Source organism: Heterodontus francisci, chromosome 3 (assembly GCF_036365525.1).
Source record: "Heterodontus francisci isolate sHetFra1 chromosome 3, sHetFra1.hap1, whole genome shotgun sequence".
Classification (NCBI taxonomy): domain Eukaryota; kingdom Metazoa; phylum Chordata; class Chondrichthyes; order Heterodontiformes; family Heterodontidae; genus Heterodontus; species Heterodontus francisci.
In genome coordinates, this window is record NC_090373.1 from 137,770,682 (window position 1) to 137,795,054 (window position 24,373).

At 41.3% G+C, this 24,373-nt stretch overlaps 2 protein-coding genes across 8 annotated transcripts in view; one reads left to right on the forward strand and one right to left on the reverse strand.

The window, feature by feature from the left end:
- slc2a12 (solute carrier family 2 member 12) overlaps positions 1 to 14,779 on the forward strand; it is a 159,595-nt gene extending 144,816 nt beyond the window's left edge. For all 4 annotated transcript variants that reach the window (XM_068026311.1, XM_068026297.1, XM_068026317.1 and 1 more), the window contains exon 7: positions 13,268 to 14,779. In XM_068026311.1, the coding sequence (XP_067882412.1) occupies positions 13,268 to 13,308 (41 nt within the window). In that variant the 3' untranslated portion in view covers positions 13,309 to 14,779. The remainder of the gene's footprint in view (positions 1 to 13,267) is intronic.
- tbpl1 (TBP-like 1) overlaps positions 12,608 to 24,373 on the reverse strand; it is a 68,068-nt gene continuing 56,302 nt past the window's right edge. For all 4 annotated transcript variants that reach the window (XM_068026343.1, XM_068026354.1, XM_068026350.1 and 1 more), the window contains one exon: positions 12,608 to 15,020. In XM_068026343.1, the coding sequence (XP_067882444.1) occupies positions 14,941 to 15,020 (80 nt within the window). In that variant the 3' untranslated portion in view covers positions 12,608 to 14,940. The remainder of the gene's footprint in view (positions 15,021 to 24,373) is intronic.

Here is a 24,373-nt window from a genome sequence, read left to right on the forward strand (position 1 = left end):
CATCTTCAGCTGCTTCATCAATGACCTTCCCTCCACCATAACGTCAGAAGTGGGGATGTTTGCTGATGATTGCACAATGTTCAGCACCATTCGCGACTTCTCAGATACTGAAGCAGACTGTGTCCAGATGCAGCAAGACCTGGACAACATCCAGGCTTGGGCTGATGAATGGCAAGTAACGTACGCGCCACGCAAGTGCCAGGCAATGACCATCTCAAACGAGAGAGAATCTAACCATCTCCCCTTAATGTTCAATGGCATTACCATCGCTGAATCCCCCACTATCAACAACCTGGGGATTACCATTGACCAGAAACTGAACTGGACTAGCCACATAGATACTGTGGCTACAAAAGCAGGTCAGAGGCTAGGAATTCTGCAGCGAGTAACTCATCTTCTGTTTCCCCACTGCCTGTCCACCATCTACAAGGAACAAGTCAGGAGTGTGTTGGAATACTCTCCACTTGTCTGGATGAGTGCAGCTCCAACAACACTCGAGAAGCTCGACACCATCCTGGACAAAGCAGCCCACTTTTCACTCCCTCCACCACCACTGCAACAGTGTGTACCATCTATAATAGGTACTGGAGCAACTCACAAAGGCTCCTTTGACAGCACCTTCCAAATGCGCGGCCTCTACCACCTAGAAGGACAAGGGCAACAGATGCATGGGAACACCACCACCTGCAAGTTCCCTCCAAGCCACACACCATCCTGACTTGGAACTATATCGCCGTTCCTTCAATGTCGCTGAGTCAAAATCTTGGAACTCCCTTCCTAACAGCACTCTTGGTGTACCTACACCCCAAGGACTGCAGCTCACTACCACCTTCTCAAGGGCCAGCGATGCCCAGATCCCATGAATGAATAAAAAAAACCTAGGAGACACAGATATAAGGTTTTGCGCTAGAGATACAGGGGGAATGTGAGGAAGAACTTTTTATGCAGCGAGTGGTAACGACCTGGAACTTGCTGCCTATGAGGGTGGTGGAAGTGGAGACAATCAATGATTTTAAAAGGGAACTGGACGAGCACTTGAGGGAAATAAACTTGCAGGGCTATGGGGATAAAGTGGGGGAATGGGACCTACTGGATTGCTCTACAGGGAGCTGGCATGAACTCCATGGGCCAAATGACCTCCATCGGTACACTCTGTAGGCTGAATTCGACCAGCCCTTTGTGGACGGGCTGGGAGGGGGGATGGCACTGGGTGGTGTGCCCAACGTCTTCCCGCCGCTATGCCATTTTTCCAGCGGCAGGAAAGATGGCAGACGAGCTGCCCGCCCTGACACCAATTGAGCCACTTAAGAGGGGTCTCGCCACCCCGTATGGAGAAAGTCCAGTGAAATCTGGTGGCCTCCCAGCAGGCTCCGGGGTTGGGGGAGGGCTTCCTTTTTGGGCACTGCCTGGCCCACAGAGGGGCACTCCGGCTGCATTGGCCGGTCCTCTGGTAACGGCGCTGCCTTTTCACCAGAGCCCACCCCACCCTCCCCACCGATTGCTGGGCTTGGTGGGTAAGGAAAATACTATTTTATTTTATTTTCAGTAACCAATCATAAAATATCTACTTCATTCACTTCCGGGGTTGTCTCTTAACCTCTTTCTAAATTCTGTCAGTAAGGCTGTCCACTCCACCACTTCAACACTGGTAAACTCCTTGTGCAACAATGTTTTGATTTACCATGAGGAGTGCTATGGGAATTCATTCAAGTATAATAATACATGCATAGAAGCATTATATCCAGCAACACATTCTGTGTTATGCTATAATATCTGATAGCTGATTTCCCATGGTGTTTTTAACAAGAAAGAAAATAAATGAAACATGTCCGTTTCTCTTCTGTACATCGTATTTCTGTTCCCATCATTGCTGCCTTGTTATGCAATCTTACCTTTCAAATTCTACTTATAACTTGTTTTCAAATAGTGTTGTTCCCCTCTTTAAAATATGACAGTAGAAATCATTTTCATCTGAATTATAAAATCTCTGAAAATGTAGCATTCTCTCAGTAAGGCACTGAAGTGTCAGCCTGGATTAAATGCTCAAATCTGAGATTGGGGCTTCAAGCCACAACTTTCTGAGATAAGGTTGAGCATGGTACCAACTGAGCCAACCAACTATTAATTTAATTCACAGTGGGAAAGCTGTGCTGCAGGACATCTGCCTAACTTGAACAGCACATGACTTTCATGTTTCTGATAATGAGCTATGCCCTCCATACCGCATTGGAGAACATGCCTACATTAGCTCGGCTTTTGGTGTAAGAATAATGATGAGGCTATCAGGGCTCAACGTTTTTAAGTAGTAAATCGGACAGCAACATCCAGCGTCTGTAAGTGCACAGTTAACCTGCTCCTTCACAAGCTTCATTAAATAACAGCATTTTGCTGAGAGACTCAACATTCAACATATGAAAGTTGTGAAGTTGAGGTACTTGCCCATTAGATACCCACTAAACACACCAGAAAATGTCAGGGTCTGTAAATGAATTTTTGATGGCATGAAAAGTCTTAAATTACTGCTAAATAACCTCTCTGTCACTGAAAATTAACTTTTACAAGTACAGAGTCTCATTCCTTCAGAATTTAATTACTACTGGAGATTTAAAAAAAAAATCTTTCTGCCCCCCTTCATGCAATCTTTCTTTCCCTCTTATTTCACTTTCTGTACCTGATTTGGCATTGAATTAAATATTCTACCTATATTTCTGGTTCAATCTCTGCATGGTTCTGTAAGGAATCTTCAATCTGATTAATTAAGGAGTTTTTCCCATTGCTTTCCCTGTTCACACAAGTCCCAGATCCCCTGCAGAGGATGCTGCACCACTTCCACTTTCTAATTATCACAAGTCACAGTACAAAGACCCACTGGCTAAGTTTGATGATTGGCAAGCAGGTTTTATCCACCATTGACCACAAATCCAGGCCCATTTGTGATCAACTCTCTGGATTGTTTAGACTCTGAGGTGAGAGTTCTATCTCTGAACCATTGCTGATGGATTGTTGGTCTCTTGGTGCATTCAATGTCTCAGTGTTGCATGCACTGCCAGCATAGACATAGTGAAGTACTAATGTTCTCACACAATTGTCAACACCCATGCTGGATAGAGCATGATTGTCAGCACTTGCATTCTTCTCACTTAAATTATCATTTCCAGTCCTCTAGGTTCCACAGTTGTGAATCTTGACGTTTTCATGCAGTCAGTGGCTGCCCTTCTACATTTCCACAGGAGCTGAATGAGACCGTCACATAACTTCAGCTGTATTCTATAATTCTATGATTCTATGAGCTATCCCTGGTGTCCTGACCAATATTTATCACAAAAACAGCTCAATTTTGGGTGACACAATAGGAAGGATATACTAACCTGGAGAAAATCTAGTGACAACTCTAGAGGATGATACCTTGGATGAAGAGACTGATTATGCTGACAGACTGAATAGATGTGGATAATAGTCCATGAAGAAGGGCAGCTCTGATTGAAGTGTTTAAATATTGAAAGGAATTAATAGGGAACAACACTTGAATCCAGACTAGAAGGGACATAATCTTAGAATCTGAACTAAACTGACAAAAAATGAAACTAGAAAACACTTCTTCATATAAAGTGTTATGAGACTGTGGAACATACTGCCCCAGAAAGCAAATATTCTCAGGTGTTTAAGAGAAATACATACTTATTTGGGAGGTAAGTATAAGAAAAGACATGGAAAAAGGGCAGGGAATCGGGATTGGTTATGACTAATAAAAATGGTGGAAGAGGCACAGTGGGTCAAATAACCTACTTCTACCCTGTGAATGTCCAGTCCCTGTCCAATAATGCCTCAGTCACTTTCTTGATGTAGATATGGGCAACAAATTTGCTGACACTGGAGATGATCCCTATGATGTCCTTGAAGGAGACTGAGGCACCAAAGTTAAGAGTTGTTGCCCCGACCAGTACTGGCAATGCCATCCCTAGGCTGAAGGCTCCTGACAGGTCACCTTGCAGCAGATGGCTCAACTCTGCAACTGCCTCCCCACTGAACTGACGCCTGAGGTGGCACTTTCCTCTTTTATTGTTATGTAACTACTTGCATAGCAATTGCTAGTTACATCGCTGAATTGGTAAATTGTTGGTATGTTTACACTCTTGCACTCTTGCTTGAAATCCTGTGATGTACACCTTGAAAGCTATTCTCATACAATGCCTGATTAGAATTCCCATCCTGATATAAATCTTTCTGTCCTTAATACCTATTTTGAATGTGTAGACTTAGTGATGAGTCGGATCTGGGCAGGAAACCCAGCATTCTGAGAGTCATACCATAATATGTCCTGATTTGAGTGTGTCATGAAGGTTTTGAAAATTCTGTGTGTAATAAGCAATGCCAGTGGAAACCAAATACATAAAGTTGTGTAGTGCCCGTGTGGTGAAAATTCTGCCCTTGCTCACCCAATGCCAACTGACAAATCACAATCATGGGCTAAAATTTTTATCCAAAAAATTATTAGCATTTGTGTCTTTATGTGTTTTTGTTTTGTTTTAAATAACACAAAAAATGCACAGAGTATTAAGCATCTGCACAATCAAGGTTGGGAAATAAATATTCCAGGGTACACAACATTTCAAAAAATCAGGCAGAATGATAAAAGGAGGAGACGTAGCCCTGATAGTAAAAAGTGTTAGGATAGTAATAAGAAAGGATCTTGGCTCAGAAGATCAAGAAGAATTAGTATGGGTGGCGATTTGAAATAACAAAAGGTTCGAAAATGCTGGTGGGAGTAGTTTATAGGCCTAACAGTAGTTATATTGTTGGACAGGGGATTAAGCAGGAAAAAATTGGAGCTTGTAACAAAGGCAATATAATAATTGTGGTGGGCTTTAATCTTCATATAGACTGACCTCATAGTTAAGGCACCCCTAGGTAGCAGTGATCATGATATGATTGAATTTTACATTCAATTTGAGGGAGAGAAAATGGTTCCAAGACTAATATTTTAAAACTAAATAAAGACAATTATGAGGGCATGAAAGCAGAGCCAGCTAAAGTGAACTGGCAGATTAGGCTAAGGGATAGGTCAATAGAGATGCAGTGGCAGACATTTAAGGGGATATTTCAGAACACACAGAATAGATACATTTCAATGAGAAAGAAAAATTCCAAGGGTGGGACCCACCATCTGCGGTTAACTAAAACAGTTAAAGATAGTATCAAACATAAAGAAAAAGCTTACAATTGCGTAAAGATGGGAGGCAAGTCAGAAGATTGGACAGAATATAAAAAACAGCAAAGAATGACTAAAAGATTGATAAGGAAGGTAAAATTAGAGTACGAGAGAAAGCTAGCTAGAAATATAAAGACAGATAGTAAGAGTTTCTATAGATATTTTAAAAAGAAAAGAGTTAACAAAGTGAGTGTTGGTCCTATAGAAAGTGAGTCTGGGGAATTAATGGACAATAAGGAGATGGCAGATGAATTGAACAGGTATTTTGCATCGATCTTCACTATTGAGGATACAAGTAACATCCCAGCATTAGTTGTAAGTCAGGAAATGAAAGGGAGGGGGGAACTCAAGAAAATTACAATCACCAGGGAAGTAGTACTGAACAAATTGTTGGAGCTGCAGGCTGACAAGTCTCTGGGTCCTAATGGACCATCCTAGGGTGTTAAAAGTGGCTAGTGAGGTAGTTGATGTGTCAGTTCTAATTTTCCAAAATTTCTTAGATTCAGGGATGGTTCCGTTTGATTGGAAAATAGCGACTGTAACTCCTTTATTCAAAAAGGGAGGGAGACAGAAAGTAGGAAACTACAGGCCAGTTAGCTTAATATCTGCCTTAGGGAAAATATTAGAAGCTATTATTAAAGACATTATAGCAGTGTACTTAGAAAAACTGAAGGTAATTATGCAGAGCCAACATGGTTTTGTGAAAGGGAAATCATGTTTAACCAATTTATTGGAGTTCTTTGAGGGAGTTACATGTGCTGTGGATGAAGGGGAACCGGTAGATGTATTGTATTTAGATTTTCAGAAGGCATTTGATAAGGTGCCACATCAAAGGTTATTGCAAAAAATAAAAGCTCATGGTGTAGGGGGCAACATATTGGCATGGATAAAAGATTGGCTTGCTAACAGGAAACAGAGAGTAGGCATAAATGGGTCATTTTCTGGTTGGCAAGATGGAACGAGTAGTGTGCCACAGGGATCTGTGCTGGGGCCTCAACGTTTTACAATTTATGTAAATGACTTAGATGAAGGGACCAAAGGTATATTTGCTAAATTTGCAGATGACACAAAGATAGGTGGGAAAATAAGTCGTGAAGGGGACATAAGGAGGATACAAAGGGACATAATTAAGTAAAGTGAGTGGGCAAAGACCTGGCAAATGGACTATAATGTGGGAAAATGTGAAATTGTCCATTTTGGCAGAAAGAATAAAAAAGCATATTATCTAAATGGTGAGAGATTGCAGAGTTCTGAGATGCAGAGGGATCTGGGTGTCCTACTGCATGAATCACAAAAGGTTAGTATACAGGTACAGCACATTATTAGGAAAGCTAATAAAATGTTATCGCTTATCGTGAGAGGAATTGAATACAAAAGTAGGGATGTTATGCATCAGCTATACAGGCATTGAGACCACATCTGGAGTACTGTGTACAGTACTGGTCTCCTTATTTAAGGAAGGATGTAAATGCACTGGAGGCAGTACAGAGAAGGTTTACTAGACTAATACCTGGAATGGGTGGGCTGTCTTATGAGGAAAGATTGGACAGGCTAGGCTTTTATCCGCTAGAATTTAGAAGAGTAAGAGGTGATTTGATTGTAACATATATGATCCTGAGGGGTCTTGACAGGGTGGATGTGAAAAGAATGTCTCCCCTTGTGGGAGAATCTAGAACTAGGGGTCATTGTTTAAAAATAAGGGGTTGCCCATTTAAGACAGAGATGAGGAGAAATTTTTTCTGTAAGGGTTGAGTCTTCGTAATTCTCTTCTTCAAAAGGCGGTGGAAGCAGAGTCTTTGAATATTTTTAAGGCAGAGGTCGATAGATTCTTGATAAGCAAGGGGGTGAAAGGTTATCGGGGATAGGTGGAAATGTGGAGTAATCAGTTCAGCCATGAACTTATTGAATGGCGGAGCAGACTCGTGGGGCCGAGTGGCCTACTCCTGATCCTAATTCGTATGTTCGTACAAATGAAATTGGCAAAGGTAGTCTGGAAGATGAGTTTGTAGAATGTTTTTGTGACTTTCCTAGAACAATACATTGTGGAACCAACTAGGGATAGTTATTTTAAATTTAATATTCTAATGAGGCAGTGTTAATTAATAATCTCATCGGAAAAGATCCTCTGAGGAAAAGGTCATCATAATACAATTGAATTCCATATTAAGTTTGAGAGCGTCATACTCAAGTCCAAAACAAGAATCTTAAATTTAAACAAAGGTATGAGGAGAGAGTTGGCTAAGGTTGATTGGGTAAATAAATTAAAAGGTATTGTGGTAAATAAGCAGTGGGAAATGTTTAAAGGAACAATTTAAAATGTTCAACAAAAATACATTCCATTGAAAATAAAAACTCTGCAAGAAAACTTCCCTAGTAAGCCAAAGATGGATTGAAGAATAGTATTAGATTAGAAGAAAAATCTTAGAATTTTGCAAAGAATACTAGTAAGCCTGAGGACTGGGGGAGATTTAGAAACCAGTAAAAGGCAACCAAAAAGTTGATAAAAAGGGATAAAATAGAATTGGAGTAAACTAGCCAGGAATATGAAGATAGATTGTAAGAGCTTTTACAAGTATATACAATGGAGAGTAGCTGAAGTAAGCATTGGTCCCTTGGAAGCAGAGACAAGGGACATTATCATGGGAAATGAGCAAATTGCAGAGACATTGAATAAATATTGTGTCTGTCTTCAGAGTAAAAGACACAAATTACACACCAGAAATAGAAGGTAACAAAAGGCCTAATAAGAATAAGGAACTTAAAGTAATTAATATCAGAAGAGACAAAATATTATAGAAATTTAAGGAACTAAAAGCTGACAAATACCTAGGACCTGATGGCCTACATCCGAGGGTTCTAAAAGAGGTAGCTGCATAGGTAATGGATGCACTGGTTATGATTTTCCAAAATTCCCTATATTCTAGAATGGACCCAGCAGATTGGAAGTTAGCAAATCAAACATCGTTATTTGAGAAGGGAAAAGAATTACAGGCCAGTCAGCCTGACATCAGTCATTTGGAAAATGCTGGAATCTATTAAGCATGTCGTAACAATACACTTAGAAAATCATAGTATGATCAGACAGAGTCAACCTGGTTTTATGAAAGGGAAATCATGTTTGTCAAATTTATTAGAGTTTTTTGATGATTTAACTCGTAGGGCCGATAAAGAGGAGCCAGTAGATGTAGTGTACTTGGAATTCAAAAAGGCATTCAATAAGGTGCCACACAAAAGGTTAATACACAAGATAAGGGCTCATGGAGTTGGGGGCAATATATCAGTATGGAGGGAGGATCGTTTAACGGACAGGAAGCAAAGTGTAGGGATAAATGGGGCATTTTCAAGCTGCCAGGCTATGATTAGTGGAGCGCGGCAAGGATCAATACTGGAGCCTCAATTATTTACAATCAATGTTAATGACTTAGATGAAGAGACCTTGAGTAATATATCCGAATTTGCTTGCAGTGATTTATGACTTGAACCTCTTATAGGGACTAAACCAAATCAGGAGTACATCCCTATGAATCCCCTTTGATTAAGTTCAAACGTGACAAACTCTTATAGACACTGATATAGGTCCAAAGAATTGAATGAGTTTTCCCTCAAAGAAAGAAAACTAAAAGAGAATATTACCATCTTTCGGATAGCCTATTTTTAAAATAATTATGGCTAAGTCATAAATATCCCAGATATTATAAGGGTCTGGGAAACTCTCTTTAATACGTATCTCTCCACTTAAAGAGACACAGAGAGGGGGTTCTTGTAGTTGTATACAGAATACTACACGAGATGATTTATTAAATTCTTTAATAAATATATAAAAGTGAACAAACAATACACTTTTAAGTGGATTTATTTTTATTCATTCATGGGATGTGGGCCTCACTGGCTCGGCCAGCATTTACTGCCCATCCTTAATTGCCCTTGAGAAGGTGGTGGTGAGCTGCCTTCTTGAACCGTTGCAGTCCATGTGAGGTAGATAGTGCTGTTAGGAATGGAGTTCCAGGCTTTTGACACAGCGCCAGTGAAGGAATGGCGATATAGTTCCAAGTCAGGACGGTGTGTGACTTGGAGGGGAACTTGCAGGTGGTAATGTTCCCATGCAATTGCTGCCCTTGTCCTTCTAGTTGGTAGAGGTCACGAGTTTGGAAGGTGTTGTCTAAGGAGACTTGGTGCGTTGATGCAGTACATGTTGTAGATGATACACACTGTTGTCACTGTGCGTCGGTGGTAGAGGGAGTGAATGTTTGTAGATGGGGTACCAATCAAGCGGACTGCTTTGTCCTGGATGGTGTCGAGCTTCTTGAGTGTTGTTGGAGCTGCACCCATCCAGGCAAGTGGAGTATTCCATCACACTCCTGACTTGTAGCTGGTAGATGGTGGACTGGCTTTGGGAAGACAGGTGAGATACTCGCCACAGAATTCACAGCATCTGACCTGCTCTTGCAGCCAAGCATCTATGTGGCTAGTCCAGTTCAGTTTCTTGTCAATGTTAACCCCCAGGATGTTAATAATGGGGGAATTCAGCAGTGTTAATGCCATTGAATGTCAAGGGGAGATGATTAGAATTCTCTCTTGTTTGAGACGGTCATTGCCTGGTACTTGTGTGGCGTGAATGTTACTTGCCACTTATTAGCCCAAGCCTGGATGTTGTCCAGCTCTTGCTGCATATGGACATGGGCTGCTTCAGTAGCTGAGGAGTCACGAATGGTGCTAAACATTGTGCAATCATCAGTGAACATCCCTACTTCTGACCTTATGATGGAGGGAAGGTCATGGTGAAGCAGCTGAAGATAGTTGGGCCTAAGATACTACCCTGAGGAACTCCTGCAGTGATTTCCTGGGACTGAGACGATTGATCTCCAATAACCACAACCATCTTCCTTTATGTTAGGTATGACTCCAACCAATGGAGAGTCCCCCCCCCCCCCACCCCGATTCCCAGACTTCAGTTTTGCCAGGGCTTGTTGCCATATACTCGGCCAAATGCTGCCTTGATGTCAAGAACAATCACTCTCACCTCTGGAGTTCAGCTCTTTTGCCCATATTTGGATCAAGGCTGTGATGAGATCAGGAGTTGAGAGGCCCTAGCGGTACCCAAACTGAGCAGGTTATTGCTGAGCAAGTGCCGCTTGATAGCACTGTTAAGAACCACTTCCATCACTTTGCTGATGATCGGGAGTAGACAGATAGGACAAATCCAACCTGGCCAATTACCACCCTGCTTTTTGTGCACAGGACATACCTGGGCAATTTTCCACATTGCCGGGTAATCACCATTAGAAAAGTGGCAACTGTCAAATGTGGGAACCTTTCTCCCAAAAATTCAGTCCTAATGGCTTGCCATCCCAATAGGGTGGTAAATGCTGTTAGGGCGGCACAGTGGCGCAGTGGTTAGCACCGCAGCCTCACAGCTCCAGGGACCCGGGTTCGATTCCGGGTACTGCCTGTGTGGAGTTTGCAAGTTCTCCCTGTGTCTGCGTGGGTTTTCTCCGGGTGCTCCGGTTTCCTCCCACAAGCCAAAAGACTTGCAGGTTGATAGGTAAATTGGCCATTATAAATTGTCACTAGTATAGGTAGGTGGTAGGGAAATATAGGGACAGGTGGGGATGTTTGGTAGGAATATGGGATTAGTGTAGGATTAGTTTAAATGGGTGGTTGATGTTCGGCACAGACTCGGTGGGCCGAAGGGCCTGTTTCAGTGCTGTATCTCTAATCTAATCTAATCTAATCTAAATTCTTCTGCCCTCCTGGAACAGACATGTTGGAATTGTTGCAAGTGCCCAACCAACTTTATCTTAATTCCTTTAACCCCAGAAATTGCGATATGAATAAATACCCCGCAACACTGGTGGCTGTAAGACCAGCCCTGCCTCACCTCTAGCTGCAGAATGAGGCTTAAGGGATTTTAAATTCCCAGATATCTAACTGGTACATCTTGCATACCAACTTAAGCATTTTCAGATTTTGAACTGGAAAAAAGGATTAAAATTAAATACATAGCTAATAATATAGATATTAAATGCTCCACAGAATGGGCAGTCATTTAATTCAATCCCAAAACACCAGCAAAATTCCCAGAATGCCATTAATTAAAAATGGAATTTTGACTTATTTAATCACATTAGTGGCCATCATGTTATCCCTTACATAGCATAGCCCAGAGATTCACAAGACCCCGCTTACTAACACAAGTAAGGCAGAGCAGAACGCCCATCTGCAGCTAAATCCCAAATTACGAGGACAAGGTCATTTAAATTCCTAGCTTCCTGCAAGTAGAAATATTGCTATTTCTAATTTCAGGAATTTCAGGGTGTGCACCCTTCAATTCACCATGTCCAAGACATGAGAGATCAACTGTTCTCTAAATCTCGTTAAAAACTGTACATTTGCTTGCACTTATTTGTCTACAAAATCTTACTTCATGTTGTAATTTTTTGTTGCATTTGTTTCAACTTTTCCCATTACATTGATTCTCATTAAAAAGCTTTATTCTGCACATCCTACTCTACCTTCTAATCCTTCACTTGAAGGTTATATGGCCTTGATTTCCCATTCGCAAAGCCAGAAAATGGCCTAATATTACTATATGTACATAAATAAAAAATTGGGTATTTGCCAAAATGTAGCATTCCCCTTCAGAATAATCACATACTGTAATCACAAAGTATTTCACTGAACCCCAGCCAGCTTTTAGGGAAAACTCTATGATGTTAATTCTACTAACATGGGAATGAGTCATTTACAATATTGACCAAGAATTGTACCTATAGTGATTTTTCTAGGTCAGTGAAATGAGAATCAATTGCTGCTTCTGTCAACATTTCATTTAACTAACTTCAAATTTTAGAAGAGGCCAAGCAATTTCCTTGGCCCACCAATATTACTTGTACATTACAAATCTTATTTATGTGGAAATGTAAGTTATTCATACTTCCATTTCAACCTTTCTTTTCCTGCATAGACTCCAATAAACATTGCAATCATGCACACATCCAGGGAAAATAAAAAATCAATTTCCATTGACACTGGAAATCTTGTTTGATGCACTGTCATCTACTTTAGCTGTAGTCCATCATCATGCATAAAATAAGGTCCTGATGCTTTCAGTGTAGTGTGTTATTCTTACCAGTATATGCCATATGCCTCTGATAGGCAGAGTGCCCTCCTACTTGCAGGCCTGTCACACTACATAGTCTGCAGTTCTCAATGCCAATTTTGTTTTCCTCATTCCAATCATTTACTGTGGCTTTGTCTCCAGTCATGAACAGAGAAGTTCACTCATTGAAATACATGCATTCAAGGAACCTCTGGGATTTCCATCTTCAACAGTCAAGTGCTCATGCATGTCGAGCTGGTGGCCCTGTTATTGAAAATTTTAAAGTAATCCAAAACACATTTTTCTTTAAATGAGTAGATTTTGAAATTTTTTTTTTCCTGAATTTACAGTTTTACATATGAAAGTTACATATTTTCTATGAAAAAGTATACCATCTTAACTACATCTTATCAACACAAACACAGCCTTTGCAATACATAATTGTCCTTTCCAACTCAAATTCAACAGCAGAGGTGATTTCAAAGGCATGGTATAAAAGCAATACAACATTCCAACTACTGGCAATTGGAATGAAGACATAACATCTAAGCAACAAAGCTGACATATTTTGAAGTAGACTATTTACATGACAGATGCACTCTGTCGCTCAACATAACCCTTTGAGACTGAGGAAGCATTGCTACATTAAATAAACTATTACATCGTTAGGACTACATTTGTGTTAATATTGTAAATCAGTATGTTACAGTTGCATACATCCACCTACTACAACTTTGTTGAGGATTGCAAATGTACAAAAAAAATTATCCTTCACAACAGAAAATGTGTTATTCAAAAGTGCTATCCAGTACTCAAAGGATTATGTTCTATGTGAATTTTGAAGCTAATTTAGATGATGAAATGTCCAATTGAAATTTTTTGTTTGTGAATTACCTTGCAATCACAATGATAAATATAAATTCTGGTTTGATATTCAACAGTATTTTTGTATCAAACAGGTACTACTTACAACGCTCATGAAGGTGAACACTCAACCTGAGGAATAAACATTCAGCTGGGATAAGTGGAGCTGAATCGAGAACATGTTCACTGCTATAGTGTGGTGTGCTTTCTACAGCATAAACTCAACAATTTCAAACTTTTTGAAATTTGCAGAACTAAAACCGGTTTTCATTATAAATCATGAATATCTGATGAAATAATGGCAATATTATGTTTATTATGCAAAGTAATGGTGGGCCAAACTGTAACCATTGAATGTTTCTTTTGGAAATGGTGGAAGGGCATTAGCATAGTTTTTAAAAAAAAGTTACATAAGTAATACTCTGCTTGTTAATAGGTACATTAAAGAACTTCAAATCAAAGTTGTGCATCATAAAACACTTTTTCATGTCAGTATTTATTAAAACATTGACAAAGTAAATCTGGGTTCAGAGAAGAAATCTCAATGGTGATGGGTAGTCACAGCCATTCTTTCTGGAGTATGAAAGATTCATAACTCAAAAGTGACATCGATCACAGTTTGTAGCAAGCATAAATAAAAAAACTGGAACTCACCAACATTAGTGAGATTCTCTTTACTGTATGGGTGTGAGGCTCCTGGTAGAAGTTTAAATTCACCTTCTGCAGCATTATGGGCTATATAATTCTAGTCCCTTGAAGTTTTTTTTTCTAATACAGAAAACGTTTCCTAAGATACTGCTTTAGAATATTAATGAAATACTTGTTACTATGTTCTGACACATTTCCAATGGTTGATAAATGGTATGCATCACAGCATGTAACTATTTTAATAAAACAAATTTACACTGCCTTTTTTGATCCATTAGATGATGCTGTATATGAAGTTTCTTAGCTTAGCTAATCAATTTTAAAAATTAAGATCAACAAGCAACCATGCAAATATTTAAATGATTTTTAATTACCCTATAATGTGGAAAAGGTTTGATGCGTTAGATTTTTCAATTAATAGAATGTGATTTGACTCCAACTTTTAGGAACCCTCCGTTTTCATTGGCATGCATTTTTTAAAAATGAACTTTCAGTCCACATCTACCTAAAATTTTTAATCACTATTAAATGACAATTTAACTTCAACCACAATTATTACTTGTGAGGACCTGTAGTCAAAACTGCTTTCCCAAATAATGTTTTGGATTTACTAATGAATGCTAAATTTACTATGCTTTTTATAAATTTTTAAAGAAATTATGAATGACAGCAGGGTTCTTGCTTAAAATTAAATACACATCTATTAATTTTATTTAAACACTTTAACCAAATGAAGTGACATTGGTGGCATCTTTGGTTTTCATATACAGCATAAATTTCTTTTTTAAAAAGACCTCACAATAAAACACAAAGCTCAACCAGAAAAAATGGTTCAACTTTAAATGTAGTGCACATTTTACAATCTTGTTCCCTTACTGCACAGACTAAAAGGAGAGCTCTCCCAAGAAAAAACAGCAGCATCATGTCATGTAAACAGTTCACAATAAAACAATATTAACATCCCAATATGAATACATTTGCATTGTGTTCATACATTTTTATAAGCTTCTCACAGTCTCTCATTTACTGTCTGTCCATTCCTGGAATTATTATATGGTAAAGTTTGTCTCTGTAGTCATCCATTCAGTAATCATAAAGGATGGTCCCAGAATAGGAATGGTTATTTGATCAGCTTTCTGGATTCAAAGATTAATGGATAGGTTTGCTCCACTGCAGTGGCAACGCACTGTATACTGGGTGCTAAAGTATAGAAAGAAAAAGCCACATTATAAATCATACTTAATACATTAATCCTACAGTATGAAGTTAACATTTTAAAATGTTTGTTCTTAAATCTATCAATTCAGTTTTGCTGATTTTTTTTATGTGTTCTACAACTTTCCTCAGTGTGACCCCGTTACAAGTTTAGAGCTTTACCAGACATTCTCGTGGGTAAGCAATGTAGTCACGCCCACAAGTGGTGTGAGTTATGGGATGTTTAACTACTGCTCAATATACAGTAGTATAACTCAGGTGTGCAGCAATAGTATTCCTTTGCAAGCAAAACTGGATCAGGTCTTTAGTGCATGCCCCTAACTTGTACCTCTCCAATATTTTCAAAGGCAGACCGAGTAAACACTTGGCAAGAGAAGGCCAGAATCTAATCGTTAAATTGCTTTATTTCATAGTGTTTGAACATGGAGAGCAACAGTTATAACTGGATTCACTTAATTCCATCAGTAAAACTTGTTTTTATTTAATAAGACTAAATAACAAACATGCTATAAATCCCCATATCTATGGAAAAATGCTCAAAAAATTCTTAAACGTGATAACCCCTTTATTTATTATTTATTTTTTAATTTAAATACAGCACTAAAACAGGCCCTTCGGCCCACCGAGTCTGTGCCAACCAACAACCACCCATTTATACTAACCCTACATTAATCCCATATTCTCTACCACATCCCCACCATTCTCCTACCACTTACCTACACTAGGGGCAATTTACAATGGCCAATTTACCTATCAACCTGCAAGTCTTTTGGAGGTGGGAGGAAACCGGGGCACCCGGCGGAAACCCACGCAGACACAGGGAGAACTTGCAAACTCCACACAGGCAGTACCCAGAACTGAACCCAGGTCGCTGGAGCTGTGAGGCTGCGATGCTAACCACTGCGCCGCCCTTTAACATACTAGAGTTTTAACACACCCTTTAGATTAGCTGTTGTTGCAGATCTGGTCAGTGGTCAGGAACAGGTGGGTGTGACTGGGAATTAGGCCAGGTAAGGGGATGCTAGGTGCAGTGCTAAAGGAGCCTCAGTCTTTGCCCGTATCCAACGGGTATGAGGTTCTTACTATCTGTGTGCAAGATGGCAAAGACTGCAGGTGGATGAGCAAACTGTCCATGACACCATAGGCCATTCAAATGAGGGGAGTGAAAGGAATGTGGCAGTAATAGGGAGCAGTATCGTCAGTGAGACAGATGCAGTTTTCTGTAGCTGCGATCGGGAGTTCCAAAGATTGGATCGCCTAGCTAGTGCCAGGGTTAAGGACATTATCTTGTGGCTGGTGAAAAACTTGGAATGGGAAGGGGAGGATCCAGTCGTAGTCCATTGTTACGACAAGGTGAGAAAGAGGTGTAGGGTTACCTTTCAACCTTCATCTGGTCTTACTGTAACAGGGTATAATTTTAAACACGTGTTTTAAGCTCCCCCTTGGTGAATCCTTGTTCACTACTTTCCAATTATAAGGCAAAGAAACCAGCACAAACAGGCTTTCTTAGGTTTAAAGAAGAAAAGTTGAAATTTATTAAACTTAAAAGTTAAACTCTAATTCGGTTAACACCAACGGATACACAACGCGCCCACGCTAGCATACATACACAATGCATACATGCAAATAGAGGCAGAAAAGAGAAGAAAAATAAAGTGGAAAAGTTTGAGGCAACATCTGAAGAGTTTTTGTTATGGTTCTTCGAGCTCACTGTAGAGTCCTTGATTGGAGGTAGATCTTGCTTTTCGTTGGGGCCCAGTATTCTTCTTAAACCTTGTTCGCTGTAGGAGACTTTTCTTTCTTGGGGTTCATGTGTCTTCAGTGGATTCAGAGGCTTGTGAGAAAGAGATGGGAGCAGACAGGAGAGATCTTCTCAGTCCAGGAACAAAAAGTTTTTCTCAAACTGTTTGTACAATTCAGAAAAACCCAGGTTGCCAAGCAGGTTAGTCATGTGACTACACAAACAAGAAATGCTGGAAATACATCTGTGGAGAGAGAAGCATGTGACTAACTAGTCTGACCACGTCTTCGATTGTATTATCTTAGCAGTCTCTGGAATGCTCCTCTTACACATAATACCTAGTGATCGAGGTCCATCGTGGGTTGAATGTGTCAGGGAATGGCCCTTTGTCCTTCCGATCACTGTCTGTTAATATGCAAATGTCTTTTCCAGCCACGGCTGATCTGTTTAACAAGTACTTTCTTCAATCCAGTAACAGCTTAAAATCAATGTTCATGGCAAAATTAATGTACCTCATTCTTGGCAGGTGGGGGCCAAGCATGACACTGCCACACCCAGCAGAATGTACTGCGATTTGAGAGAAGGTGCATTTCATTAAAGGCTTTGTTTGCTGACAATGCAACCACTAGGTGGTGCAGTACTTGCACATGCACAAATGCAGGCTCTTCAACTGGAATGTTAAGTGTCTGCGACGTTCAGGCAGCTGCCAGGATTAAAGATGGCGCTGCTCAATCTATCACAGGAAATGCCTATGGCTAGATTGTTCCAGCAAACTAACCTGACATTAAGTTGGATGGAAGCCCAGTAATATGCTACTACGTAGTTGTAGCATATTAACTGTAATCGTCAGATCCATTTAATATTCCAGTAATCCTATTAAATACAAAAGGAATTTCATGATTGAATTTCCATTGGAAGATAGTGAATTGGCACCCCGATCAATGGAAAAGAAAATCGGGCAGAGTATAAAATGTGCTGCCAATTCGTTATTGTGATTCATTTATATGACTGAGCAGGACTGATTTCACCCGATGGCAGCTACTAGCTCCCACCCCACTGGCCGTTCTCCCCCCTCGGCAACTCACTTTCTCCCCCTCCTCCCTATCAGCAGCTTGCTCCAGATCTCACTACCCCCCAGGCCGACTGTTCTCAGCTCACGCCACCCCACTTTCCAGCTGCTTGCTTCTTCTCCACCAACATCCCACCCCACCTGCTAGCTCTGGGCCGTACCACTTCCCTGCTCTCGGCCACTTGCTCCCACGTTTGATCAGTCTCCACGCGCCGCCCGAAGAAGCAAGACGGGCTGCAAGAGATGATGGAACGATGTAGGAGTGGCAGAGAGAAGGGAAGTGGCGTGGCCGAGAGCTAGTGGCTGGAATGGTGGGGGGGGGGGGGGGGTTGGAGCAAATGGCCTGACAGCGGGGTGGCATGAATCGAGGAACAATCGGCCAGGGGAGTGGGGGGGGGGGTGGGGGTGGGGGAGCAGCAGCGAGGTCTGGCGTGAGTGACTATGGGGAGGAAGCATCGAAGCCTGGAACGAGTTGCCGAGGGGGGACAGCTCCAGCCTCAAAGTCTCCCATTCAGCCACTTCCTCCAGCCGAATGGGGGGGCTGGATACCCAATGATGCTTTATCACGTATACCCGATGATGTTGACGCTACCTGATGTCATCCCGCGCATGCGCCACTTAGTCCTGGCAAGATGTAGCTGTGCATGTGCACAGCTTGGCACACTCTGATGACGTCAGCAGGCCGCTGTGTTGTCAGGAATCACTTTGTTCATTAAAAGGGTCGAGAGAAAATATAAGATACAGAAAGAAACCATGCATTTCTCTCATTCATTCACAAATCCTAAAACTTATTAAAATCGCTCCTTTTTTGGCATCCCAATAAACATGTTCTTTTTTGAGGATGTTTCTCTTCTGTTTGCCCATTCCCATGGCTGGCTAGGGTCTTTGTTCCTGAAGTAATTTTTTTTTCAAGAGTCAGTAGTGTGCGAGTCTATCCTGAACTCTCTTTCGGTGCTTTGCCGAGTCATGCAAAGGCTTTTGACTTTAGGGGGATGGGTGGTTTTCTTTTTTCTGACTGTGGGGGAGGATTCTTTGCTAATTTCCCCTTTGCCCAGAGGACACTCCTACCTGAAGGTATTTATGCAGACTTAACTGCATTCCCCTGTGGCACTTCGACTAGGTGAGGTATCATCCTCACGGTTTCCCGGCCCCCTAGAGGTCTTTCTTTACCTCTGCAGTTTCCTGTAAATGCTGTCAGCAACTCTGGTGGGGTGCTTCTAGTGTCTGCATTTACATAGGTGGATATGGGGTCTAATTTTTCACATTTCCGGGGGTTGGCTGACCAGACCGTAGGGGTTTTCATCAGGGATTCCTCTCGGACTTCCTTTAACCTGCCCTCTTGTCCCCTTCCCTGTCTAACCTTTTAACCTGCCTGTCCCCTTTTGTTCTAGGCAGGGGTCCCTTACAGTTCACCAGTCCTCCTAACACCGGTACAGGAGTTAGGGGAGCAGGTTTCACTGTAGGTTGGCAGGTGGAAGCCTAGCATGACACCATGTAGGAACCAACAATATAGACAGAACTAGAAAAGAGGTTCTGCTGAAAGAACTGGAGGAGGTAGGTTTGAAATTAAAATGCAGAATCTCACAAGTAATAACCTCTATTGTTACCTGAGCCATGTGCAAATTTGCAAAGGTGACAAAGGATTAAATGTGTGGCTGAAAGAGTGGTATGGGAAGCAGAGGTTTCAATTCATGGGGCACTAGCACCAATACTGAGGAAAGACAAAGCTGTTCTGTTGGAACAGGCATGACTTAAAATGGACTGGAATCAGTGCCCTGGAAAATTGAAAAACTAGGGCGGTAGGTAAGACTTTAAACTGATTGGGGGGAGCTGTTTGGGGGGGATAGAATGGGGGGAGGATCCAGGAAACGATATATTCAAAAGCAATAAGAGAACTGTTGAGGCTGTAGAGCAGAACAGCGATTTGGGTAAAAATAAACAAACAGGGCTGGATTTTATAGAGCTTTTGATGTTGGGATCCGTGGCGGGGGGGGGGGGTGCATGAAGATTGCCCCAGATGAGGCCCGCCATCGACCTTGACGCCGGCAGGGCCCGACCCGATATTGCTGACGGTGCTGAGGCCTCGTGGCGGCCCCTCCGCCGCTCAGCAACAGGACCACCATTTCAATAAATTAAATCACTTGAATTAATGACTGGTGGGGAGGTGACAAGTTCCTCAGTGCGGAGGGAGGGGAGGTTGGAGGGGGAAAACAGGGTCAAATTAGCGGCATGGGTGTAGGGAATGGTAGGAAGGGTTATAGTTTAAAGTTTGTGTAGTTGTGGGGAGCAAGGTTAGATAGTAAAGTTAAGTGTTTTGGGGGGAGGGAAGGGCAAATAATTAATTTGTTATTGGGGGGGTAGAGGGGCAAAAGAGATGTATTTATTTTATTTCATGCAATCTATTTTAAATATTTAAATTTACCAGTAGGGCTGACAGCCCTTTAAAAATGGTGTCAGCACCTGAGCACAGGCAGCTGACGCCATTGCCGGGGATGGACAGCCCACCCCCTCGGGGGTGGATGGCCCTCCCCAGCTAATTAAATGAGCCATCGCACTTGGAATTACAGCGGCTCTACACGGGCTACCATTTTTCCATATCGGCGGTGGGGTTATAAGATCCAGCCCACAGAGTGGGTCAGGAAGGGGGACAGAGAGCTTAACAAAGGTAATTGGCATTCATGACTAGGGTGACATGAGAAAGATAGGGGAAATAAAGCTAAAAGCACTATATTTGAATGTGTGCAGTATTTGCAACGAAATAGATGAATTAAGTAGAATAGAAAGAAATTAATGGGTTTGATCTATTAGCCATTATGGAGACGTGGTTGCAGAATGAATAAGGTTGGGATTTACATATTTCAGGATACTTTCTTACTGGTACATAACATAAGAAATAGGAGAAGGAATAGGCCATTCGGCCCCTCGAACCTGCTCCGCCATCCAATAAGATCATGGCTGATCTGATTGCGGCCTGAACTCCATGTTCCTGCCTGTCCCTCATAACCCTTGACACACTTATAGATCAAAAATCTAACTGAGCCTTGAACGTATTCAATGACCCAGCCTCCACTGCTCTCTGGGGAAGAGAATTAATGACCATCAGAGAAGAAATTCCTCCTCGAGATAGGCGAGATGGACAAGGAGGAGGGGTTGCCCTGATGATAAAGAATAGGATAAAGACAGTAGAGAGAAAGAAATTTAGCTGGGAAAATCATTGTAGAATTGGTTTTAACGGAACTAAGAAACAACAAGGGGCCGAAAACAATGATAGTAGTTTATAGACCCCTAGCAGTAGCTGTAATATCAGGCAGAATATAAATTGGCAAATTAGAGATGTGTGTAATATTGGGTCGGGCCCTGCCGGCATCAAGGTTCATCCAGGACTTTAATCTTCATGCACACATTCAAATATAGTGCTTTTAGCTTTATTCCCCTATTTTTCTCTGATGTCACCCTAGTCACAAATACAAATTACCTTTGTTAAGCTCTCTGTTTTCTGGATCACTCTGTCAAGGAACCAACCAGGGAATAGGTTATTTTGGATCTATTATTGTGCATGAGGGTTAATTGATAACTTTGTAGTAAAGGAGCCTCTGGGGAACAAGGATCATAATCAAAACTTGGATAGCCAGACAGTGAAGGTTAGAACACTAAAGTCATGTCTTTATTCACTTAGTCGTTTATTTTGCAGAGATACACATTACATACCGTGCACCTCCAACAGCACAACCCTCTTTCAGCCTATATAAGCACAGGTAACTCCCCAATTAACACCCAATTAATGTATAATTAACAATAAGAGCATGATGAATTTTATATTGAGTGATTTATTTAACTCAAACTAGGGTCTGAATCTGAACAAAGCAAACTACATGGGTATGAGTTGCAAGTTGGCTAAGGTAGATTGGAAACCAAGATTAAAAGATATGATGACAGATGGACAATGGCAAACATTTTAAGAATTTATAATTTACAATGATTATGCATTTCCTTAAGGAAAATGCTAGAATCTATTATTAGGGAAGTGATAATAGGGTACTTAGAAATCATAATGTGATTGGGCAGAGTCAACATAGATTTATGAAGGGGAAATTGTTTTTGACAAATCTGTTAGTGTTTTGTGAAGTTGTGACTAACAGGATGGAAAGGAGGAACCAGCGGATGTCATGTATTTGGATTTTCAGAAAGCTTTCGATAAGGTGCCACACAACAGACTCATTGGATTAGGGGTACTATATTAGCATAGATTGAGGATTGGTTGATGGACAGAAAACAGAGAGTAGGACGCAAGGATCATTGTATGGGCCTCAACCAATTACAATCTATATCGATGACTTAGACGAGAGGGCAGAGTGTAACATAATCAAATGAGGATAATACACAGAGGCTGCAAAAGGATTTCGACAGATTGTGAGTAGGCAAGAACATGACAGATGGAATATAATGTGGAGAAATATGAAGTTATCCATTTTGGTTGGAAAAATAGAAAACCAGAATATTTTTAAATAATGAGAAAGTGAGAAACATTGGTATTCAGAGAGACCAGGGTACATGAATCACAGAAAGTTAACAGATACAGCAAGCAATTAGGAAAGCAAATGGTATGTTCGCCTTGAGGCAAAGGGCCAAATGGCCTACTCTTGCTCCTATTTTCTATGTTTATTATAAAGGGATTGGAATACAAGACTAAGGAAGTCCTACTGCAATTTAAATAGGGCCTTGGTGAGACCAGAAGAGTACGGTGTACAATTTTGTTCCCCGACCAAAGGAAGGATTTAGTTGCCTTAGAGGGAGCGCAACTGATTTCTGGGATGAGTGGATTGTCCTCTGACAAAAAATTGAGTAGACTAGGCATACATTCCCTAGAGTTTAGAAGAATGAAAGGTGATCTCATAGAAATATACAAAATTGTTGAGCGGCTTGACAGGATAGATGCTGAGAGGCTGTTTCCCTGGCTGGGGAGTGAAGAACTAGGGGTCATAGTCTTAGAATAAGAGGTCAGCCATTTAGGATTGAGACAAGGAGAAATTTCTTGACTCAATGGGTTACAAACCTTTGGAATACTCTACCCCAGAAAGCTGTGGATGCTCAGCCGTTGAAGCACTGGATACTGCAAAGAGTATGGGGCCTGACAACATCCCGGCAATAGTACTTAAGACTTGTGCTCCAGAACTAGCCATGCCCCTACCCAAGCTGTTCCAGTACAGCAATAACACTGGCATCTACCCGACAAGGTGGAAAATTGCTCAGTTATGTCCTGTTCACAAAAAGCAGGGCAAATCTAATCCGGCTAATTACTGCCCCAGCCTCTTCTCGGTCATCAGCAAAGTGATGGAATGTGTCGTCGACGGTGCTATAAAATGATGCTTACAATAACCTGCTCTCTGATGCTTAGTTTGGCCAGGGCCACGCGACTCCTGACCTCATTACAGTCTTGGTCCAAACATGGAAACATGAGATGAACTCAAGAGGGGAGGTGAGAGTGACTGCCCTCGACATCAAGGCAGCATTTTACCAAGTGTGGCATCAAGGAACCCTAACAAATAGTTGTTTGGTAGTACAGAACTTGAGTATTGCTGAAAATAGAGACCTGTTGTCGAAGCTTTTCGTCTTGCACTCATTAGGACAATCAGCAAGAATAGCAATGTAAGGGAAAACAACAACTTTATACTGTGCGAGAAGGGAGTGCTGATTGGTTGGCAAGTGAACTCTGATTGGTAGGGGCGTTGCCATTGAGAATTCAACAGTTTCCACTAAGGGAAAAGGTTTCTTCCTATCTACCCTATCTATGCCCCTCATACTTTTGTATACCTTAATCAAGTTCCCCCCTCAGCCTTCTCTGCTCTAAGGAAAACAAGTCTAGCCTATCCAGTCCCTCTTCATAGCTGAAATGCTCCAGCCCAGGCAACATCCTGGTGAATCTCCTCTGCACCCTCTCCAGTGCAATCACATCCTTCCTATTGTGTGGTGACCAGAAATGTACACAGTACTCCAGCTGTGGCCTAACTAGCATTTTATACAGTTCCATCATAACCTCCCTGCTCTTTTATTCTATAATAAAGGCAAGTATCCCATATGCCTTCCTAACCACCTTCTTTACCTGTGCTGCTGCCTTCAGTGATCTATGGACAAGTACATCAAGGTCCCTCTGTACTTCCTAGAATCCTACCATCCATTGTATATTCCCTTGCCTAGTTAGTCCTCCCAAAACGCATCACCTCACATTTCTCAAGATTAAACTCTATTTGCCACTGCTCTACACATCTTACCAGCCCACGTATATTGTCCTCTAATCTAAGGCTTTCCTCCTCATTATTTACGACATCAGCAATTTTCGTGTCATCTGCAAACTTACTGACCATACCTCCTCTATTCCTGTCTAAATCATTAATGTACACTACAAACAGCAAGGGTCCCAGCACTGGTCCCTGCAGTATGCCACTGATCACAGGCTTCCAATCGTAAAAACAACCCTCGACCATCATTCTCTGCCTCCTGCCACTAAGCCAATTTTGGATCCAATTTGCC